The sequence below is a fragment of the Solanum lycopersicum genome, chromosome 6, assembly GCF_036512215.1.
Source record: "Solanum lycopersicum chromosome 6, SLM_r2.1".
Taxonomy (NCBI): Eukaryota; Viridiplantae; Streptophyta; class Magnoliopsida; order Solanales; family Solanaceae; genus Solanum; species Solanum lycopersicum.
In genome coordinates, this window is record NC_090805.1 from 25,503,078 (window position 1) to 25,526,743 (window position 23,666).

The 23,666-nt window shown below is 33.0% G+C and overlaps 1 protein-coding gene, 1 long non-coding RNA gene and 3 other non-coding genes across 5 annotated transcripts; 4 read left to right on the top strand and 1 right to left on the bottom strand.

Moving 5' to 3' along the window:
• Positions 1-4,145: 4,145 nt before the first annotated feature.
• Positions 4,146-9,183, bottom strand: LOC109120502 (uncharacterized). Its single transcript, XR_002027911.3, has 2 exons — positions 8,899-9,183; positions 4,146-4,682 (listed from the first exon to the last, which is right to left on the bottom strand). It is a non-coding gene; the product is annotated as an uncharacterized lncRNA (long non-coding RNA).
• On the top strand, positions 6,589-6,748 carry LOC112941750 (U1 spliceosomal RNA). The gene has a single exon (XR_003247322.1). It is a non-coding gene; the product is annotated as a U1 spliceosomal RNA (small nuclear RNA).
• A 5,704-nt stretch (positions 9,184-14,887) lies between the features above and the next one.
• On the top strand, positions 14,888-15,045 carry LOC112941757 (U1 spliceosomal RNA). The gene has a single exon (XR_003247329.2). It is a non-coding gene; the product is annotated as a U1 spliceosomal RNA (small nuclear RNA).
• Positions 15,046-17,737: 2,692 nt separating this feature from the next.
• LOC101252189 (RNA-binding protein 1-like) lies at positions 17,738-21,162 on the top strand. Its single transcript, XM_010323713.4, has 7 exons — positions 17,738-17,928; positions 19,696-19,805; positions 19,885-20,032; positions 20,114-20,175; positions 20,269-20,350; positions 20,630-20,760; positions 20,857-21,162. The coding sequence occupies exons 1-6, from the start codon at positions 17,826-17,828 to the stop codon at positions 20,731-20,733; spliced, it is 609 nt and encodes a 202-aa protein (XP_010322015.2). The 5' UTR covers positions 17,738-17,825; the 3' UTR covers positions 20,734-20,760; positions 20,857-21,162.
• A 1,463-nt stretch (positions 21,163-22,625) lies between these two features.
• LOC112941751 (U1 spliceosomal RNA) lies at positions 22,626-22,785 on the top strand. Its single transcript, XR_003247323.2, has one exon. It is a non-coding gene; the product is annotated as a U1 spliceosomal RNA (small nuclear RNA).
• The last annotated feature ends 881 nt before the right edge of the window (positions 22,786-23,666 follow it).

A 23,666-nucleotide genomic window follows, 5' to 3' on the forward strand; every position in this document is an offset into this window, starting at 1 on the left:
TGAAGACTGGCTAGAGTTGCGGTTGAGTTGAAGGCTACGGCACGTTTGTTGCACTCCACAAATAATCAAGAAAACAAATACAAGTAGGGGTCAGTACAAGGCATAAGTATTGAGTAGGTATCATCGGCCAACTCAAAATAGAAAACAGTATATATCAGATAATAACATAAAATTAACCATATTCCTCAACAGGTGAAACCAAAAAGTTCACAAATCATGCGTAACCACATCAAATACACCTATGAGAACTCAAGTCTCCACACCATACTCATTTGGGATATAGGTTCTTTTTATTCGAATTTATTAACATAATTTTAAGATTTATTATCTTTATTCCTCTTGTGTCGGTACATGACACTCCGATCCCCTAATTCTACGTGTCGGTTCGTGACACCCAATCCCCTAATTCTACGTGTCCGTTCGTGACACCCGATCCCTTAATTTCTACGTGTTGGTTCGTGACTCCCAATCCCCTAATTCTACGTGTCGGTTCGTGACACCCGATCCCCTGATTTCTACGTGTCGGTTCGTGACATCCGATCCCCTAATTCTACGTGACGGTTCGTGACACCCGCTCCACTAATCTCATTCTATTAATTCATCAAGCCTTCTTTTATACCAAGGCATCATCAACCTCATTACATTAGTTCATCAAGCCTTCTCTTATACCAAGGCATCATCGACCTCATTACTTTAGTTCATCAAGCCTTCTTTTATACCAAGGCATCATCATTAACAAGGTAAATTTAGGATTAGAGATTCAATAGACTCATCATGCTTATTCATCACAATTATATAATCACATCATGTAAGCACACAATTAAGCATATAGAAGGTTTCATAATACTACCCAACACATATCATTCGCTATTAAGAGTCTACTACGAATAGCATAAAAACCATAACCTATCTCCACCGAAGATTCGTGATCAAGCAAGCAATTTCCCAAAGCTTTGTTTCCTCTTCGTTTCCCTCTTCTCTTGATTGTTCTCTTTCCCTCTCCTTGTTCTTTCTATTTTTCTTATTCAAACGCTCTTTCTTTTAACCTAATTAGCATAAAATTAAGTATAAAAGATGGTGAATTAACCCATTAATTAATTCAAGGTTATCTCTTTTAACCCTCAAGAAATTGGATTATTAATATTCAACCACTAACATTATTATTATAAGCAGGAATAGTCCAAAACGCCCCTTAAAACATTTAACAGAAATCCGACCCAGCTTGGGATTACGCAGTCTGTGACGGGCCGTCGTGCCTGCAACGGTCTGTCCTGCTGAGTCGTCACAGAGTTTAGAGACTGAATTTTTACTAGAGGATCTGTGACGGCCTGTCATGCCTATGACGGTCCGTCCTGCCACTTCGTCACGAAGTTCAGAGAGTCGATTTCAGTACCCAAATTTCAGAATTCTATGTGTTTTGGAACGAGACCCCCTCGACGGTTCGTCGTGCCCATGACGGTTCGTCGTGGGATCCGTCGACCAAGAAAATTTTTCCAGAATAAAATTTGCTGCTCAAAACGACTAAACACGTCGTTACAACACCCCTAAGCGTTGGTGGACAAAATGAACCCTCTTCTCCGCTAAAGCGAAACATCACATTTATGCAAAATGGAGTAAAAATCTAATACATAACGAAGTTGGATCATATGAACTCACTTGACCAACTATAGGTCCACCCAAGATGGTTGAGCCAACATTTTTTGAAGGGCATGCAAAATCTAAAGATGCAACCAACCAAAAAAATTTAGTATGTCAGTTCACATCTATTTTGCTCAATATAACGACTTTATAATCGATCAAGAACCTCATCAAGTTTTCTATTCTCCCCTTAAATTCATCAAATATAGAGAAAGTGAAGGTATATCAGTGGTGGCGCTCATATATTTCTCTCTTTGTCATGTAATTTGGCGGTTGCTTATATGTTACATAATTTGCATTGTGAAATAATATAATCTATTGAAAATTGCTATTTAACTAACTATTGACCCATAATTTAAGTATTTTAATAGTTTATAATAAATGAATAATAAGCTTTAGCTACTTTTTGTATATGTCATCTATAGGTTCTTCATACAAATTTATCATCTTTGGAAAATCAAAGAACTATTATTAAACTAGTGTAATAAAAAAAAACTGTTAAAAATAATTAAGGATAGAATCTCTATCTTAGCTAATATATGAATAGTCAACAAAAGAATTATTTTTTCTTGGAATTGACTTATTTAAGAAATTAGGTTTGTTACGTTTACAGACTATTTAATTTACATAAATTTCCTTTGCCATATTCAAATATAATGAAAATAATGAACAAAATATTAGAGATGAATAATGGATGGTTAGTCATTCTGAAATGATTTAGTGTGAAAAGAAATTTATACCTATACCAAAAATAAGTAAAGAGAGTTATTCATTCAACCTTTTTCCAAAAATGATTTTATGAATATATTTTATTTTTAATCTTTGAATCGCATGTTAATAACATGAAGCTAAAAGTAATAATATGAAATAAAAAAGTAAAATAATAAAGATTTTTTTCTATTTACAAAGTGTATCTTAATATGTATAATTTTTCAATTAGACAATCATCGCCAATTTTGTTAACATTTGGCTGCCACTTTGCAACATGTCATACTTCTACACTTACTTAATATAGACGATTTTCCTTTTAAATAAATTCATCATTGTACTTGGGCGGATCTTTCTTTACAATGCATTTTTTGTCTTTCCTTAAATAGTGAGCACTCTTTTTCCTTTCTCTTTCAATTTTAGTGGAAGGTCATTTTCTCTCTGGTGGACTAACATATGGCGGCGGGTGCTTATCGGAAAGACACCAACACTGTGCAGCTGGAAGTAATGTCGCCGGATCTTACTCCTCTCTCTCCAGAAATCCCTCTCAATGAATATTGTATATAATCAACCCTGTATCTATTAAAAATCCTCTTGAGAAAGAAGAGACAATTAGGATTTCTACATATTTTTTGCTCAATAGGGTGGATCTGTAGAAATTAGGGTTTTAAAATTTATTTTTTAGTTAAGAATTTAATTTTTATGACTTGTAGAAACTAGGATTTATTCATATACTTTTTCAGTCAGAAACTTAATTGTTATGACTTGTAGATACTAGGGTTTATTAAATCAGTCAAAACTTAATTTTATGGCTTGTTGAAAATAGAGTTTGTTCATTTGCCTTTTCAATTAAAAACTTAAATTTTTATGCTTTTTGTTGTTTGTGGTGTAATATAGTTATGATAGGAATTTAGAATACTCACCAAGAATGTCCTGTATACTCATCGAGAAAGTCTTTGGTATTACTGAAGTAAGTGGAAGAAATAAAAGACAAAGTTGTAGTAAATGTTTGTAGTCCGCGTGAATAGGGCAATGCAATTTCTTTGGACAGAATATTAGAGCTATTTTAGTAGCTTTTATACATTAGATGAACCTTTGGTGTAAAGGCTTATTTAGTAGTGGTGAATCTATAGTATCCCATTGAGGTTGATAGTCAGTGTAAAACTAGCTAAAAAGAGAAGAGAATTCCATCACATTGTCACTTGGATACTAGCAAGGTTTCTTGTATGTTAGCAACGATTCCTGCATCTTAAACAATTCACATCAGTCGTGATGTGTTGCAAGATAGCTAGGAAATGATTTCAATCATCATGGGCAGATGATGATAAAAGGTGATAGTCCAAGAGAGTTTAAATTAGAACTAGTGTTGAAGGGAGTATGAAGCGAATAAAATCAACAATGTCTTGCTTCACTTTGAGTGAAGCGAAGTGTTTGCTTCACCAAAGTGGAGCACACTTTATAAAGAAAGAAAGACTAGCACACATTTTAAAGAAAGACTAAAATAGACCTTATACAATGACAATACATATAAGGAAATCTTTAATTTTAATTGCTAATATATGTATCACAAATTTCTTCAAAATACAAGAAAAATCAATATTAAAATAGAGACTTAAGCAATCCAAGGGTGCATCTAGTGGTTTTTTCTAGGGGGTATATATATATATATATATATATATATATATATAGATGATAAAAATATATTATTATCTTTTTTTTTTGTTGCATTACAGTAATTATAGAAAAAGTAATGAAAATATGTTTAAATAAATCAAAAGAAAGAGAGAGAGACAGCGCTCTAAATCATGAAAAGCACTAAAAATATTACTAAGTTCACAATCATATATGTATATGTATATATATATTTAGGTTGATGTTGATATTTTGTTGCACTTAATTTTACTATCCTTTTCTTGTTTGGTTTCAGTGCTAAATGATATTTGTTTGTGCTGATTTTCCCCTTTTTACAAGCTCCAGAAGATATGCTTCCTCCAAATGCTAGCAGTACATTGTATGTAGAGGGTTTGCCTGAGGACTGTACAACAAGAGAGGTGGCACGTATCCTTTTCTTGTGTGGAAATAGCTTATTGTTTTATTTATGGCCCATTCTAGTTTTTCCCTTTACTTCAGTTTTTGCAGACATATTCCGCCATTTTGGAGGTTACAAAGAAGTTAGGCTCGTACCAGAACCATCAATATATGTAAGAATATATACGTTTCACATCATCATCAACTAATTAAAAATTCTGTCTACTGATTATCAACTTATATGCAGCCTGGAGTCAACACCTTGATTCATTGCTTTGTTGATTTTTTGAGTCCGCTTCATGCAGCTGCTGCAATGGATGCCTTACAAGGTGAGCTTCACACTCTCTTTTTTCTACCTCATAATTAGGAATTCTCAATTTATAACTAATCAGAGTACTAAACAAAATCAATGTTATGTGAATATTCCAAAATTTTGGTCTTTAAACTTTCGTACAAGTTGAAGGACATTTCATGAATGCTTGACACAAAATTGTCGGACAATTTGGTAGTGTACATCGATCTATGAAAGAGAAATTTGTTGGGATATTGGTGTAGTAAAACTAATCAAATCTTGCAGGTTATAAATTCGACCCTGATGAGCATGATTCAGGCAACTTAATGCTGCAATTTGCTCGCAATCCTTGTGTGACATCAGCTAGAGGAGATTGTTGAAACTATGTGTATTTACAGGTACAAACCTTTGGTGCGCTTGACCCTTTTATTATCGATGACCATAACATACAGTTATAGAAAGTTACTGAATTGTGGAACTATACTTTTGTGTAGGACTTGCCATGTTTTGAGAGCGAAGTTATGATGCAAGCGTGTTTCTCGGATCATGTATATTAACTGTAGCTGGTGCTTAGTAGTTTGAAGACAAAGTTTCTTGTCAGATCAAATTGTTTAAATTTCTTTTTAAATTCGCTACAACATTATCAACTTGTGCTCTGTTGTTTAGTGTCTGATTGCTATCATTTGGGTCTCGAGACTTTTTAAGGTTAATCCTTGCTAGAAAGTGTATGTGCTTTAATTCCATGGTGATGGTGATGGTTTGTGGATTTTTATTTGTAGTCAATGAAAGCACTTACTATATATTTTATATGTAGAGTCTCCCAATGTCTATATTATCCATTCTGAATGACCTCCCCTTTACAGTGTCTAAAAATCCTTGTGAAAAACGTAACGACTTTTACCCAGAGGTAGCTATTATCTTACCAAATGCTAACAAGGATTGCCTTTCCATTAAAAACAATGGATTGCTGTAAAGTCTTGAGTAGTAAGCTCGCCATGAATGATAACTTGAGAAAAAAAAAGTCCTAAACACTAATTCCAAGATGAACCAAAACATCAGAAAGAAATCCCAACTCTAGTACTTCTTTCTTCCGCTTTATTGATATTGTCGAATGTTCGGCCTTCACTTGAAAAATTCTCTTTATTTTTGATTTTGCGAAAGACAATTGTTTTCTTCTTTAGCTTTATGCTTGTGTAGAGTTTAATTAAACTTAAGTCGCCTTCATTCTTCTCCCGGTTTAACTTGGATTGATGTTTTGAACATGTTTTCTTATTTTATGAGTGATCTCTTCCCGCCTCTTTATTTTATTTTTAGAACGTGTATGTGAACCTGGTTCATGTTTTCATCATCAAAAGTTATTTGAGAGTTTTATCAAATCATCATTGTTGTCTCGGGTACCAAGTTTGTGTGGGGGCTTCATGAGAGTATCGGGTATGCAATGCAAATTAGGATAAAAAAGAGTAGTATTAATTAAAGACTTAAACTAGACTGATGGAGTTTCTGTAAGACTGTAACGAGCAAACTTAGCTAGAAACTAATCAATGCATAATTTTTCCTTTTTGGCGAAATATACCAAGCTACTTAGTATTGAAGAACTCAGTAAACTTTCTAATCCTAGTTTTAGATAGAAAGCAGTTTATATCACGAGTGAAAGTAGTAATAGTTTGGGAATTGAGAGCACTAATCACGAAGTAATTTTATTTAGTTTATATCTTAAAGTGCGTTTCTCTCTTAATGTTGGCTAAGGCTACAATCGTTGAGATAATTAGATAAATTTATGTTTTATCTTCTTTTTAATATCTACTCGATTTAACAATGAAAATTTAAATATGGACACAAAAGAACCCAGTTATCCCACATCGACCAATAAAGAAGATGGAGACGAAAGGAGGTATAATAGTGAGTCAAGTAGGATGAATAACATACTTACCTGGATGGGGTCAATGGGTGATCATGAAGATCCATGGACTACGCTTGTGACCTACATTGCACTTTGGAGGGGTGCCTGCCTAAGGTCGCCCCAAGTGGTTGAGCCTACGTCATAATTTGTTGATGAGGGGGCCTGCGTTTGTGCGGCTCGGGCCAATTCTAGTTTAATCTTTGGTTTTAATGGACTTCTGATATTCTAGCCCAACGTAGTTGAACAGATATTCTGTTATGCTATATTGATGCTGCTAAGATAGTTTAGCTGGACCTATGCTATAACTAACAATATGTAAGATTATGAACAATCTCATGAATTATTATGTATACTAAAAAGTAGCATTAGGATGGAGTTGTTCAAATGACCATTTTTATTTCATACTTAATTGTATTGCCCTTTTAATAGAAATGTTAGTCAAATTTGGTTTTTGCAATTTGACTTCAAACTCATAATATAGAAATATTACTTAAAATGTGATAGGAGAAATGTGGGCCTCGCCTGTCTACTACTTGAACTTAAGTAACTACAGTTAGGAGAAAGATATTTGAGGTGATTTGGTCGGTTGATCTATGTGCTAATAAACATGAAAAATTGAAAAATTTACGCGCTTTTTAAAAAATGGCCTCTAGATGTGGAAATTAGCGTGAAAAATAGTACTAGAATACGTAATGGTTCCCAAAATTCAATATGGAGGTACTCATAAAGTTTTTTTTTGAGAAAAACAATTTCGGTACTCCGTAGGCCAAAACCATAGGCTAATTACACAACAAAAATTGACTAACTTGCGTAATTCCTAAAAAGGGCTTGTAGATGCAGAAATTGGTGTAAAAATATTGACGTAAGTATACGTGATGGTTCCCCAACTCAATACAGAGGTCCTCATAAAGTTTTTAGAAAATAGTATTTAGAGTGCTCCCGCACCTGATAAAATAAAAATGAGGAATTTGCGTAGTTTCAAAAAAAAATTTAGGGTGCTACAGGCGCCAGATCTATAAGCTAATACATACGAAAAATTGATAAATTTACGCGATTCATAAAAAAGGCCTCTGGATGCTGAATTGGACGTGGAAAAAAGGTATGAGTATATGTGATAGTTCTCCTATTTAAGAGGTTCTCATAAATTTTTTTGACCAAAAACTTTTGGGTGCTATGTGGCGCCTGATCCATGGCCTAATAACAACAAAAATTTGAGGAATTTGTGCGATTCCTAAATAGTGCCTGTGGATGCAGATATGGATGTGACAAATAATCCGAGTATACGTTATAGTTCCCAATTCAATACAGAGGCCCTTATAAATTTTATTGATAAAAATATTTTGGGTTCTCCCAACACTTTGTCCATGGCTAATAGACACAGAAAAAATTAAGGAATTTGCGCAATTTCTTAAAAAGAGAAAGTTGATTCAAAAGTGGTGTGAGTATATTTGATGGTTCCCCAACTCAATATGTAGGTCCTCATAAATGTTTTTGAGAAACTTTATTTGGGTGCTTAGGGCGCCAAATTTATGGGCTAACTAATAAATTCTAAAAGTTGACAAATTTGCGTGATTCCTAAAAAGGGCCTGTAGATGAGGAAATGGACGTGAAAAAATAATTTGAGTATACATGATGATTCCCTAACTCTATATAATGGTCCTTATAAATTTCTTGAAAGAGAAATTTGGGTGCTCGAGACACCATATCCATGGGCTAATACATACGAAAAATTAAGGAATTCACGCAATTCCTAAAAATGGCATGTAGATGCGAAAATAAGAGTGAAAAAAAATGTGTGACTATACAGGATGGTTCCCAACTAAATACGAAAGTCCTCTTAATGTTCTTTGAGAAAAAAAGGAGTGTTTCGATCCCCAATTCTTCAGGCTAATACATACAAAAAATTGAGTAATTTGCGTAATTCCTAAAAAAGGGCCTCTACATGCTGAAATGGATGTGAAAAAAATGGTTTTAATATGTGCGACGGTTCCCAACTCAATATAGAAGTCCTTAAAGATTTTTTGAGAATTTGTTTTGAGTGCTTTGGGTACTAGATCAATAGGCTAATACACACGAAAAACATAGGAATTTCTGCGATTTCAAAAAAGATATGTGAATGCGGAAATGGACGAGAAAATAGATATGTGAGATTATACGCGATGGTTCCCCAACTCAATATAGACGTTCTTTTAAATAATTTTGGGAAACTAATTGGGTGTTTCAAACGCTAGATCCATGAGCTAATACACATAAAAATTGAGAAATTTGCACGATTCCAAAAAAAAGTCCATCAAATAAAAAAATGGGCATGAAAAAAATTGTGTGAGTATACCTGATGGTTCCCCAACTCAATACGGAGGTCCTGATAAAATTATTTGAGAAAAAATATTGGAGTTCCTGACGCCAGATCCATGGGCTTATACACGCAAAAATTGATGAATTTGCACAATTTTAAATAAAGGGCTTGTAGATGCAGAAATGGGGGTGAAAATTTTAGTGTGATTATATGTTATGGTTCCCCAACTCAATATGGAGGTTGTTATAATGCTTTTTGGGAAAAAAGATTGGGCTCTCCGAAAGCCATATTCATCGGCTAATACAAACAGAAAATTGAGAAATTTATGCAATTACTAAAAAAGGGCGAGTAATTGAGGAAATGGATATAAAAAAAATAGTGTGAATATACATGATGGTTACTCAATAAGTATGTCCTCATACAGTATTTTGAGAAAAATAATTTTGGGTGCTTCGGGATCCAGATCCGTGAAGTAATACACATGAAAAATGATGAACTTATGCGATTCCTAAAAAAAGGCATGTAAATGCGCAAATGAGCTTCAAGAAATGGCGTGAGTATACATGAATGTGTCCAACTCAATTCAAAGGTCCTCATAATGTTTTTTAAGAAAAAATTGGGGTGTTTTGTGCGCCAGATCAGTGGGCTAATACACACGAAAAATTGAGAAATTTGCATGATTCCAATAAAAGGGCCTGTAGATACGGAAATGTGTGTGAATGAAATAGTGTGAGTATACGTGATGGTTCCTAAACTCAATACTAAGTTCTTCATAATGCTTTTGATAAAAAGAATTTGGTGCTTCGGGCTCCAGACACACACGGGCTAATACACCCGAAAATTGAGCAATTTGTGAGATTCTAAAAATGGGCCTGTAGATGATGAAATTGACGTGAAAGAATGGTGTGAGTATAAGTTATAGTTCCCCAACTCAATATGGAGGTCCTCATAAATTTTTTTTAAGAAAGACAATTTGGGTGACTTAGGCTCCATATCAATGAGATTATACATAGGAAAATTTAGGAATATTTGTGATTTCTAAAAAGGACTTATAAATTCACAAATGGACGTGAAATAATTGGTGCAAGTATACGTTATAGCTCCCCAATTCAATACGACGCCCTCATAATTTTTTTGAGAAAAAAATTTAGGGTGCTCTGGCGCCAAATCCATGGTCTTATACGCATGAAAAGTTGAGGAATTTGAGCAAAGGATTAGTAAATACAAAAATGTGCTTGAAAAAATAATGTGAGTAAACATGATGGTTACCGAACTTAATAAGGAGTTCCTCACAAAATTTTGTTGTTGCTCCAGGCCCTTGATCCGTTGGCATCAACACACGAAAAAATAAGGAATTTAGGCGATTTCTGAAAAGGGCTTGAAGATGTGGAAGTGGGAGTGAAATAATAAGTGCGAGTATATATGATTGCTTTCCAACTCAATACGGATGTCCTCATAAAGTTTTTTTGAATTTTTTTTTGGTGCTCTAGGCTCTAGATCCATAGGTTAATACACTTGAAAATTGAGGACTTTGCCCAATTCCTATAAAGGCCCTCTAGATGCGGAAACATACCTAAAAAATGGTGTGAGTATACGTGTTGTTTCCCAACTCAATACGGAGGTACTCGTACTGTTTTTTTGTTAAAAAATTAGGGTGTTTCGAGCGCCAGATCTGTGGACTAATAGACATGAAAAAATGAAGAATTTGTGTGAATCCTTAAAAAAGCCTATAGCTGCGGAAATGACATGAAAAAAAATTGTTTGAGTATACAAGTTGGTTCTCCATATAAATACGTAGTAGTCCATACTAATCCTGGTACTGTAAGGTCTTTTCCTAAAAATCTTAGACCGCATCATTGATGTGTTAGTCTTATTCATAAGTGCAAACTATAAATATACGGGTAATCTATCCATTTACGTATTTCCCCATGGTACTTATCTAATCTAGTATAATAGGATGAATTAGAAGACGATTTAATACATTTAGGTATAGGGGCTGAATCCGTCAATCGTATAGATAGATTATAATGATAGTAGGCTTGGGAGATCTCTGTAAGCCACTTATACCATATATCCCTCTTTTTTTCTCATAAATTTTATTAAGAAAAAAGTTTCGGTGCTCTAGGTTCTTTATCCATGGGATAATACACACGAAAAATTGATGAATCTGCGTGGTTCCTAAAAAAAGGCGTCTAGATGCGGAAATGACCATAAAAGAAATTCTGTGAGTATACATGATGCTTCTGCTACTCAATACAGAGGTTGTCGTAAAGTTTTTTGAGAAAATAAATTTGGGTTCTCCGAGCGCCAGATCCATCGGCTACTACACATGAAAAATTGAGGAACTTGTGTGATTCTTAAAAAAGGGTCGGTAGATGCGGAAATAGAAGTGAAAAAATGGTGTGCGTATGTGTAATGGTTCTCCAACTCAATAAGGAGATCTTCATAGTGTTTTTTGAGAATTTTTTTGGGATCTACAGGCGCCAAATCCATCCATCGGCTAATACACATGAAAAATTGAGATATTTTAGCAATTCCCAGAAACGGCCTGTAGATGCAGCAAATTGGCTTGAAAAAAAATGTGTGTATGCATGATGGTTTCCTGACTCAATAAGGAGGTCCTCAAAAAGAATTTTCAGAATAAAAATATGGGTACTATGAGCTTCAAACCTGTGGGCTATTACGCACCAAAAAATTGAGGAATTTGCATGATTCCTAAAAATGGCATGTGGATGTAGAATTGCATGTAAAAAAATGGTGCAAGTATATTTGATTGTTCCCCAACTAAATGCGGAGGTCCTCATAAAATAGTTTGAGAAAAAAAATTGGTGCTCCAGGCACTAGATCCATCGGCTAATACAAATGAAAGATTGAGAAATTTGTGCAATTCCTAAAGAGGGCCCTCTAGATGTAGAAATGAACATGAAAAATGATGTGAGTATACATGACGGTTACTCAATATGAAGGTCCTCATAAGGTTTTCCGAATAAAATTAATTTGGGTGCTGCAGAAGCCAGATCCAAGGTCTAATTCACACGAAAAATAGAGAAATTTGTGCAATACCTAAAAAAGGCCTATAAATGCGAAAGTAAGCTTGAAAAGTAGTATGAGAATACGTGATAGTTTCCCAACTCAATAATGATTTCCTACTGATGTTTCTTGAAAATAAAAATTTTTGGTGCTTCGGAAGCCAGATTTATGGGCATTAACACACAAAAAAGTAAGGAATTTGCGTCATTTCTAATAAACGATGTGTAGATGCGGATATGGGTGCAAAAAAAAATAGTACGACTATACGTGATTGTTCCCAAGTCAATAATAGAGGTCCTCGTAAATTTTTTAAGAAAAGTTTTTTAGGTGCCCTTGGCAGAACACACAAAAGATTTTTAAGAGAGCTTGTACATGCGTAAATGGACATAAAAAAATGTGTTAGTATACGTGATGGTTCTCCAACTCAATAAAGAGGTCCTCATAAATTATTTTGAGAAAAAATATTTTGGCTGCTATAGGTACTAGATTCATTGGCTTCAAATATAGAAAATTAAGGGATTTTCACAACTTCCCAAAAAAAAAAAGACATGTAAATGGAAAATGAGTGTGAAAAAAATGATGCAAGTATATTTTATAATCCCCAACTCAACACGGAGGTCCTCATAAAAGTTTTTAAAAATAAATTTTTGGTTGCTTCTGGCGCCAGATCCATGGGCTAATACATGTAAAAAATCAAGAAATTAGTTCAATTCATATATTAAGAGCCTAGAAATGCGGAATCGAACATGAAAAAAATGGTGAGATTATACATGATATTTCCCAAATCGATACAGAGGTCCTTATAATTTTTTTTGAGAAAAAATATTTTAGGTGTTCTAGCGCCAGATCCTTGGTCTTAATACACACGAAGAATTGAGTAAATTGCGCGATTTCTGAAAAAAGACATGTAAATGCGAAGATAAGCGTGAAAAAATGGTGAAAGTATACGTTATATGATAACCCAACTAAATACGGAGGTCCTCATAAACCTTTTTGAGAGAAAAAAATGTAGGTGCTCCTGGCGCTAGATCCATAGGGTATACATGAAAAAAAATGATATAAATTGCACAAATTCTAAAAAAATGTCTGTACATACGAAAATAGGCTACAAAAAAATAGTGTGAGTATAGATGATGATTCCCCAAATCAATAAGGAGGTCCTCATACATTTTTTTAGAATAAAATTTTGGGTGCTCCGAGCGCTAGAAACGTGGACTAATACAATAAAAAATTGAGAAATTTTTGTAATTCATAAAAAGGGTATGTATATGCGGAATAGGCGTGAAAAAATGAAGTTAATATACGTGACTGTTCCCAAACTCAACACGGAGTTCCTCATAAAGTTTTTTGAAAAATAAAATTGGGTGCTCTAGACACTAGATCCATGGGTCAATACACATGAAATATTGAAAGATTTATATGATTCCCAAAAAAGGGCCTGTAGATACGGAACTAGGCATAAAAAAATGGTGTGAGTATACGTGATGTTTCTCCAACTCTATATGGAGGTCCTCATAAAGATTTTTTAGAAGTAAAATTAGGGTGCTCTCGGCGCCAGATCCATAAGTTAATATACATGAAAAATTGAGAAATTTGCATGATTCCTAAAAAAAGTCTGTAGATGATGAAATGGACGTGAAAAAATAGGTATGAGTACATGTGATGGCTACAAATATAATATAGAGGTCCTCATAAAGTTTTTTAGAAAATTTTGTTTGGGTGCTTCTATGCCAGATCCATGGGCTAATAAACACGAAAAATTGAGAAATTTGCGCAATTCCTAAAAAAGGGGTTTGTAGATGTAAAAATGATTTTGAAAAAATGGTGTGAGTATACCTGCTAACTCCTGGACTCAATAAGGAGGTACTCATATTTGTTTTTGAATAAAATTGGTGCTCTGGGAGCCAGAATTGTGGGCTAATACACATGAAAAACTGAGGATTTTTTTGTGATTCCTTAAAAGGGCTTGTAGATGCAAAATGGGCATGAACAAATGGTGCGAGTATATACGTGATTGTTTCCCTACTCAATATAGAGGTCATCATAAAGCTTTTTGAGAAAAAAAATGGGTGCACTGGGCATCATATCAATGGGCTAATACATACGAAAAATTGAGGAATTTTTACGTGATTTTTAAAAGAGGGCCTGTAGATGCAAAAATGGACATGAAAAAATTATGTGAGTATAAGTGATGGTTCCCCCACTCTATACGGAGGTGCTCATAAATTATTTTGAGAAAAAAAGATTTTGGGTGCTCTAGGAGCCAGATACATTAGCTAATTACACACAAAAATTGAGAAATTTACACGATTTCTAGAAAAGACATGTAAATGCGGAAATACGCGTGAAAAAATTAGTGCGAGTATATGTGATGATTTTCCAACTCAATTAAAAGAAAAGATGACCTTATTCAATTTCCTTTATCATCGATGATTTTAATATCTTATACTTTCTTTTGGTTACCCAGAAACTATTTACGTTCTCAAATGTGATTTCCGTAACATAAAACATGGAATTAATGGAGATGCTTTAGCAACATTGAAAGTTATATAAAGAATATGCAATGCAAAGTAGGTTAAAAAGAGTAGTTTTAATTAAAGACTTAAACTATACAGTTCAAGTTTGTGCAAAACCTTGAAGAACTCATCAGTCTTTCTAATCCTATATATGTTCATATATAAATCAGTTAAAAAATCTGTCAATATGAAATTCGACAAGCTTTAATTGAATCATATTTACAAATATAATTGTTTGGGAGCATGAAACATGAAGTACTTATATTTTGTAATTTGTACTTATAGTAGTTCGTATCTTAAAGTGTGTTTATCTCTTATTGTTAGGTAAGACTACAGTTTTATTTTTTCTAATAACTAATCCATTGAACAATGAAAACTTGAATATGTATAAAGAAGAATCCAAATATCCCATATCGGCAAATAAAAAAGATAGAGATGGAAGGAAAAGGTATAATAATGGGCCAACTAGAATAAAGTAACAACTTAACTGGATGGGGTCATTTGGTGATCATTAAGGCATGTCCTAGGCCTGTTGCCTTCATTGCACTTTGGAGTGGTGCTTGCCTAATGTCGGCCCAAGTGGTCGAGTCTACATTATAATTTGTTGCTGAGGGGGCCTGCTTTCGCGTGGCCCCTACCAATTCTTGTTTATTCTTTGGTGGGCTGTGGATCTAAATAATTTTTGTGTTGCTAAGTGTCCACTCTCTAACCGAATGTAGTTTAATTTACATAACTGCTAAGATAGTTTTAACTGAACATATGCTAAAACTAACAGAAGGTAAGAACATGAGCAATCTCAGGATATATATATTATTTAATACTAATCATACTAAAGATATGTAAATCATATATATTATTATAAATTGGAAGCTCCAACCTTCAAAGTTGGATTATCATTTTGCCCCTCCACTAAATCAAAATAGATTAATTTATTTTTAAATACTAATATTTAATTACATAATGGTATAATATGAAATCCAACAACTACACTTAAGTTTTTTAGTTATGGCATTATAATTGTAAATAAATAGGTTAAATTAGAGTAGAAAACAATAATGTATGGAACTCTTCCAATTTTGAAATTAACATAAATTTATCTTATCATAAAACAATAATGTATAAAACTCTTCAAAGTTTGTGATTCTTTGAATTTAGAAACTAAAATAAATGTATCTATAATGATTTTATGTGCCTCATTAAAAAATTTTGGTAGATGAAAAGGCAATCAAATATCATTATAAATGCCAGTTAATTGCTTCCTAGGTCATCACATTCCTTTTTTTTCTATCATATACTATTCTCTTTTCTTCTTCCTAAATTATGATATGAGTACATGTCGTCAAGATGCTAACTGGGGAGAAGAACAAATAGCTTTAATTTATTCTGAAATTAAAAGACAAGCAAGAAAAGTTTTCTTACAGTATAATTCAACGGTTAAACTTAACAGTATAATATATGACTTATATATTTCTTTAGATCTTTTTTATGTTAGATTAAGATTTTATGTTTTTCGTTTTCATTTTGGAGTTAAGGTATGGTTATCCAAAATGGATTTGGTATGCAACCCATATTTTTATATAATTATGTACTTGTATTGTTGTGAAAAAAATTTCTTTGTATTTGTGTTATTATGCTTTTAAGTGATATTTAATTGACAAAACTTCTATTAATATAATACATGATGAATTTGATAATATTTGAATAGTTTATGCAAAATATGCTTTTGTTTAAATAGAAGTAATTTAAATATATACATAATAGTAGTAATTTTAAGGGAAATAATAATGATTTTGATATATATATATATATATATATTCGTGGGACTAATGTGCAACGCACATGTCAAGAACTAGTATGAAATAATGAAACTTTTAATAAAACGAATACTAAAACTGTAAGTCAAACCAACCCATATATATATTCGTGGGACTAATGTGCAAGGCACGTGTCAAGAACTAGTATTATGAAATAAAGAAACTTTTAATAAAACAAATACTAAAACTGTAAGTCAAACCAACCCATATATAGTCGGGTTCTGTTTTAGATACAAAACTAAATCAAACCAAACCACTATCCAAGTTTTTTTCGGTTTGACTCATTTTGTGGTTGTTTCGGTTATCGATTCGATTTTGTACACCCCTAAGCGTTGGTGGACAAAATGAACCCTCTTCTCCGCTAAAGCGAAACATCAAATTTATGCAAAATGGAGTAAAAATGTAATACATAACAAAGTGGGCTCAAATGACCTCACTTGACCAACTGTAAGTCCACCCAAGATGGTGGAGCCAACATTTTTGGAAGGGCGTGCAAAATTTAAAGAAGCAACCAACCAAAAAAATTTAGTGAGTCAATTCACATCTATTTTGCTCAATATAACGACTTTATCATCGATCAAGAACGTCATCAAGTTTTCTATTCTCCCCTTAAATTGATCAAATTTAGAGAAAGTGAAGGTATATAAGTGGTGGCGCTCATATATTTCTCTCTTTGTCGTGTAATTTGGCGGTTGCTTACATGTTACATAATTTGCATTGTGAAATAATATAATCTATTGAAAATTGCTATTTAACTAACTATTGACCCATAAATTAAGTATTTTAATAGTTTATAACAAATGAATAATAAACTTTAGCTAATTTTTGTATATATCATGTATAGGTTGTTCATACAAATTTATCATCTTTGGAAAATAGAAGAACTATTATTAAACTAGTGTAATAATAAAAAAAAACTTTTAAAAATAATTAAGGATAGAATCTCTATCTTAGCTAATATATGAATAGTCAACAAAAGAATTATTTTCGCTTGAAATTGACTTATTTACAAGATTAGGTTTGTTACGTTTACAGACTATTTAATTTACATAAATTTCCTTTGCCATATTCAAATATAATGAAAAAAGTGAACAAAATTCATATATTAGAGATGAGTAATGGATGGTTAGTCATTCTAAGTTTTCCTGAAATGATTTACTGTGAAAAGAAATTTATACCTATACTAAAAATAAATAAAGAGAGTTATTCATTCAACCTTTTTCCTAAAATGATTTTGTGAATATATTTTATTTTTAATCTTTGAATCGCATGTTAATAACATGAATCTAAAAGTAATAATATGAAATAAAAAAGTAAAATAATAAAGATTTTTTTTCTATTTACAGAGTGTATCTCAATATGCATAATTTTTCAATTAGACAATCATCGCCAATTTTGTTAACATTTGGCTGCCACTTTGCAACATGTCATACTTCTACATTTACTTAATATAGAAGATTTTCCTTTTAAGTAAATTCATTATTGTAATTGGGAGGATCTTTCTTTACAATGCATTTTTTGTCTTTCCTTAAATAGTGAGCACTCCTTTTCCTTTCTCTTTCAAATTTAGTGAAAACTCATTTTCTCTCAGGTGGACTAACATATGGCGGCGGGTGCTTACCGAAAGGACACCAACACTATTCAGCTGGAAGTGATGTCGCCGGATGTTACTCCTCTCTTTCCGAAAATCCCTCTCAACGAATATGGTATCAAATCAACTTTGTATCTGTTTAAAATCCTATTGAGAAAGAAGAGACAATTAGGATTTCTACATATTTTTTGCTCAATAGGGCGGATCTGTAGAAATTAGGGTTTTGACATTTATTTTTTAGTTAAGAATTTAATTTTTATGACTTGTAGAAACTAGGATTTATTCATATACTTTTTCAGTCAGAAACTTAATTGTTATGACTTGTAGATACAAGGGTTTATTAAATCAGTCAAAACATAATTTTATGGCTTGTTGAAAAAAGAGTTTGTTCATTTGCCTTTTCAATTAAAAACTTAATTTTTATGCTTTTTGTTGTGGTTGGTGTAATATAGTTATGATAGGAATTTAGAATAATCACCAAGAATGTCCTGTATACTCATCGAGAAAGTCTTTGGTATTACTGAAGTAAGTGGAAGAAATAAAAGACAAAGTTGTAGTATATGTTTGTAGTGCGCGTGAATAAGGCAATGCAATTTCTTTGGGCTGAATATTAGAGATATTTTAGTAGCTTTTATACATTAGATGAACCTTTGGTGTAAAGGCTTATTTGGTGAATCTATAGTATCCCATTGAGATTGACAGTCATTGTAAAACTAACTAAAAAGAGGAGAGAATTCGATCACATTGTCACCTCGATACTAGCAAGGATTCGTGTATGTTAGCAACGATTCCTGCATCATAAACAAATCATCTGTCCCTGATGTGCTGCAAGATAGCTAGGAAATGATTTCAATCGTCATGGGCATATGATGATAAAAGACGATAGTCCAAGAGAGTTTAAATTAGGGCTAGGTAGTTAGAACTACTGTTGAAGGGAGCATGAAGCGAATAAAATCAACAATGTCTTGCTTCACTTTGAGTGAAGCGAAGTGTTTGCTTCACCAAAGAAGAGCACATTTTATAAAGAAAGAAAGACTAGCACACATTTTAAAGAAAGACTAAAGTAGACCTTCTACAATGACAATACATATAAGCAAATCTTCAATTTGAAATGCTAATATATGTATCAAAAAATTCTTCAAAATACAAGAAAAATCGATATTAAAATAGAGATTTTAGCAATCAAAGGGTGGATCTAGGGGTTTTTTCTAGGGTATATATATATATATAGATAAATTTATTTTGAATCGCCTAAACACAAGATTAGAGGTTTACTCAAGATTTAGGGGTTTAAAATTTATCTTGAGCTTTCAAGTTCAAATTTCATGCACTGAATTTTTATTTTTTGAATCCATTTAGTTAAAATTCTGCATCGACCACTGATTACAGCTCATGTTTTTTCATGAGAATGATTCTCGAAGTAGGTTAACAACTTTAATTTATTGCACTAAATTTCAAGTAAAATAATTCAATTATTATATAATACGATTTTAGTATATAATTTATCAAACTATTATCTTCACTTCTTGATACAACTCAATTTTAACAAACTTAATTATCTACCTAAGTTAGATCACAAAAATCTATAATTATCTTTTTTTTGTAGCATTACAGTAATTGTAGAAAAAATAATGAAAAATATGTTTAACAAAATCAAAAGAGAGAGAGGGGGGGGGGGGTCTAAATCATGAAAAGCACTAAAAAGATTACTAAGTTCACAATCATATATGTATATAAATATTTAGGAATTCTTTTTAATACATATATACTAAGCCTTATTTGGTTATGATGCTGATATTTGTTGCACTTAATTTTACTATTCTTTTCTTGTTTGGTTTCAGTGCTAAATGATATTTGTTTGTGCTGATTTTCCCCTTTTTAGAAGCTCCAAGTAGTCCTTTCTATTATGACAGTGATGATGAATGGGAAATGATGAGATTTAGAAGCACAACTTCTATCGAAGCATCCTATGAACACTACCTCCGTACTGGGGTAATTAGTTTTTATTTTCTTTTGAGGTTAGTTCCGTACGTAATACTGTATAGGTATAATATAGTGGTAAAATTTCCAGGAAACTTTGTCCTATGAGTCCATACTTAGTGTAATTATGGGCATTGAGGATGTTGGAATGGTACCAGAAGATATGCTTCCTCCAAATGCTAGCAGTACATTGTATGTAGAGGGTTTGCCTGAGGACTGTACAACAAGAGAGGTGGCACGTATCCTTTTCTTATGAGGAAATTAGATTCTTGTTTTATTTATGCCCATTTTAGTTTTTTCCTTTACATCAATTTTTGCAGACATATTCCGCCATTTTGGAGGTTACAAAGAAGTTAGGCTCGTACCTAAACCATCAATATATGTAAGAATATATACGTTTCAAATCATCATTTTCTGATTAAAAATTCTGTCTACTGTTATTTTGGATTATCAACTTAATTAATTATATATGCAGCCTGGAGCCAATACCTTGATTCTTTGCTTTGTTGATTTTCTGAGTCCGCTTCATGCAGCTGCTGCAATGGATGCCTTACAAGGTGAGCTTCACATTCTCTTCTTTTTACCTCATAATTATGAATGCTAAATTTATAATTAACTAGAGTACTAAACAAAATTTGTGTTGTGTGAATATTCTAAAATTTTGGTCTTCAAAATTTCATACAAGTGTGGAAGCTGCTTTACATGTGCCTTTGACTCGTCATTTAATGAATCGATTGCTGCTTGAAAGAAAATTGTCAGACAATTTTCTGGTGTACACCGATCTATGACAGAAAAATTTGTTGGAATGGCGTAGTAAAACTAATTAAATCTTGCAGGTTATAAATTCGACCTTGGTAAGCATGATTCAGGAAACTTATTGCTGCAATTTGCTCGCAATCCTGGTGCGAGGTCAGTTAGGTCAGGTGGAGGGAATCGTTGAAAATGTTGAAACTATGTGTATTTACAGGTACAAACCTTTGGTGCACTTGACCCTTTTAATATCGATGACCATGACATATGGTTATAAAAATTTACTAAATTTTGGAACTATACTTTTTTGTAGGACTTGCCATGTTTTGAGAGCGAAGTTATGATGCAAGCGTGTTTCTCTGATCATGTATATTAACTGTAGCTGCTGCTTAGCAGTTTGAAAATAAAGTTGCTTGTCAGATCAAATTGTTTAAATTTCTTTTTAAATTTACTACAACTTATGACATTATCAACTTGTGCTCTGTTGTTTAGTGTCTGATTACTGTCATTTGGGGCTAGAGACTTTTCAAGGTTAATCCTTGCTAGAAATTGTATGTACTTTAATTCCATGGTGATGGTGATGGTAGTGGATTTTTATTTGGAGTCTATGATAGCACTTACTTTATAATGTATGTGTAGAGTCTCACCAATATCTATATTATCCATTCTGAATGACCTCCCCCTTACAGACTCCAAAATTCTTGTGAAGAACGTGACAACTTTTACCAAGGGGTAGCTATTATCTTACCAATGCTAACAAAGATTTCCTCTCCATTAAAAACAATGGATTGCAGTAAAGGCTGGAGTTGGAAGCTTGCCATGAATGATAACTTGAGAAAAGAAGTCCTAAACACTAATTCCAAGATGAGCCAAAACATCATAAAGAAATCCCAACTCTAGTACTTATTTCTTCCGCTTTATTGATCTTGTTGAATGTTTGGCCTTCACTAGAAAAATTCTTTTGATTTCTGATTTTGCGAAAGACAATTGTTTTCTTCTTTAGCTTTGTGCTTTTATAGAGTTTGATTAAACCTTAGTCGGCTTCTACAAGAAAAGAAATTAATTTTCCTTAGAAAAATAATCTTTTTCCTTAGGGAACTTGTTTGTCTCCTTACTTTTCCACAGAAGAGTCGTTCACCTTCATTCTTCTCCCAATATAACTTGGATTGATGTTTTGAACATGTTTTCCTATTTAATGAGTGATCTCTTCCCACCTCTTTATTTTATTTTTGGAACATGCATGTAAACCTGGTTCATGTTTTCATCATCAAAAGTTATTTGAGATTTTTGTCAAATCATCATCGTTGTCTCGGGTACCAAGTTTGTGTGTGGGCTTCATGAGAGTATCGGGTATGCAATGCAAGTTAGGATAAAAAAGAGTAGTATTAATTAAAGACTTAAACTAGACTGATGATGTTTGTGTAAGACTGTAACGAGCATACTTAGCTTGCAACTAATCAATGCATAATCATTCCTTTTTGGCGAAATATACCGACTTACTTAGTAGTTGAAGAACTCGGTAAACTTCCTAATCCTAGTTTTAGATATAAAGCAGTTTAAAAAACAATCATATGAAACTCTACAAGCCTTAAATGAACCATAGTTATAGACATGAGTGGAAGTAGTAATAGTTTGGGAATTGAGAGCACTAATCACGAAGTAATTTTATTTAGTTTGTATCTTAAAGTGCGTTCATCTTTTAATGTTGGCTAAGGCTACAATCGTTGAGACAATTATCTAAATTTATGTTTTATCTTTTTTTATGGGAAAATACCCAAGTACCCCCTCAACCTATGCCCGAAATCCCAGAGACAAACTTATACTATACTAAGGTCCTATTACCCCCCTGAACTTATTTTATATGTAATTTTCTACCCCTTTTTAGCCTACGTGGCACTAGTTCAAAAAAAAAGTCAACCATCGTTGGGCCCACAAGATAGTGCCACGTAAGCTAAAAAGGGGTAAAAAATTATTAATAATATAAGTTCAGGGGGGTAATAGGACCTTAGTATTGTATAAGTGTATCTCTGATATTTCGGACATAGGTTGAGGGGGTACTTGGGCATTATCCCTTTTTTTTAATTACTTACCTGAATGGGGTCAATGGGTGATCGTGAAGATCCATGGCCTAGGCTTGTGACCTTCATTGCACTTTAGAGGGGTGCTTGCCTAAGGTGGGCCCAAGTGGTTCAGCGTACGTCATAATTTGTTGCTGAGGGGGCCGGCGTTCGTGTGGCCCCAACCAAATCTAGTTTAATCTTTGGTTTTAATGGGCTTCTGATATTCTAGCCCATCGTAGTTGAACAAATATTCTGTTATGCTATATTACTGCTGCTAAGATAGTTTAGCTGAACCTATGCTATAACTAACAGTATGTAAGATTATGAACAATCTCATGAATTATTATGTATACTAAAGAGCAACATTAGGATGGAATTGTTCAAATCACAATTTTGATTTCATACTTAATTTTATGGCCCTTTTAATAGAAGTGTTACTCAATTTTTTTTAAATTTGACGGCAAACTCATAATATATAGACATTACTTAAAATGTGATAGGAGAAATGTGGGCCTCGCCTGTCTACTACTTGAACTTAAGTAACTACAGTTACGAGAAAGATATTTAAGGCGATTCGGTCGGTTGATCTATGTGCTAATAAACACGAAAAATTGAAAAATTTACTTTGGTTTGATGGGCTTCTGACATAGTTGAACAGATATTCTGTTATGCTATATTACTGCTGCTAAGATAGTTTAGCTGAACCTATGCTATAACTAACAGTATGTAAGATTATGAACAATATCATGAATTATTATGTACACTAAAGAGCAACATTAGGATGGAGTTGTTCAAATGACCATTTTGATTTCATACTTAATTCTATTGCCCTTTTTATAGAAATGTTACTCAAATTTGTTTTTTGCCATTTGACTTCAAACTCATAATATAGAGACATTACTTAAAATATGATAGGAGAACTGTGTGCCTCGCCCGTCTACTACTTGAACTTAAGTAACTATAGTTAAGAGAAATATATTTGAGGCGATTCGGTCGGTTGATCTATCTATGTGCTAATACACACGAAAAATTGCGAAATTTACGCGCTTTTTAAAAAATGGCC

What these genes read in the sequence shown, in the direction of transcription:
- LOC101252189 (XM_010323713.4), top strand. Translation starts at nt 17,826, where the DNA reads ATGGCGGCGGGTGCTTACCGAAAGGACACCAACACTATTCAGCTGGAA. An exon ending in AACACTACCTCCGTACTGGG is followed by an intron (nt 19,806 to 19,884) that starts GTAATTAGTTTT and finishes TAAAATTTCCAG; the next exon opens with GAAACTTTGTCCTATGAGTC. An exon ending in TGCAATGGATGCCTTACAAG is followed by an intron (nt 20,351 to 20,629) that starts GTGAGCTTCACA and finishes TAAATCTTGCAG; the next exon opens with GTTATAAATTCGACCTTGGT.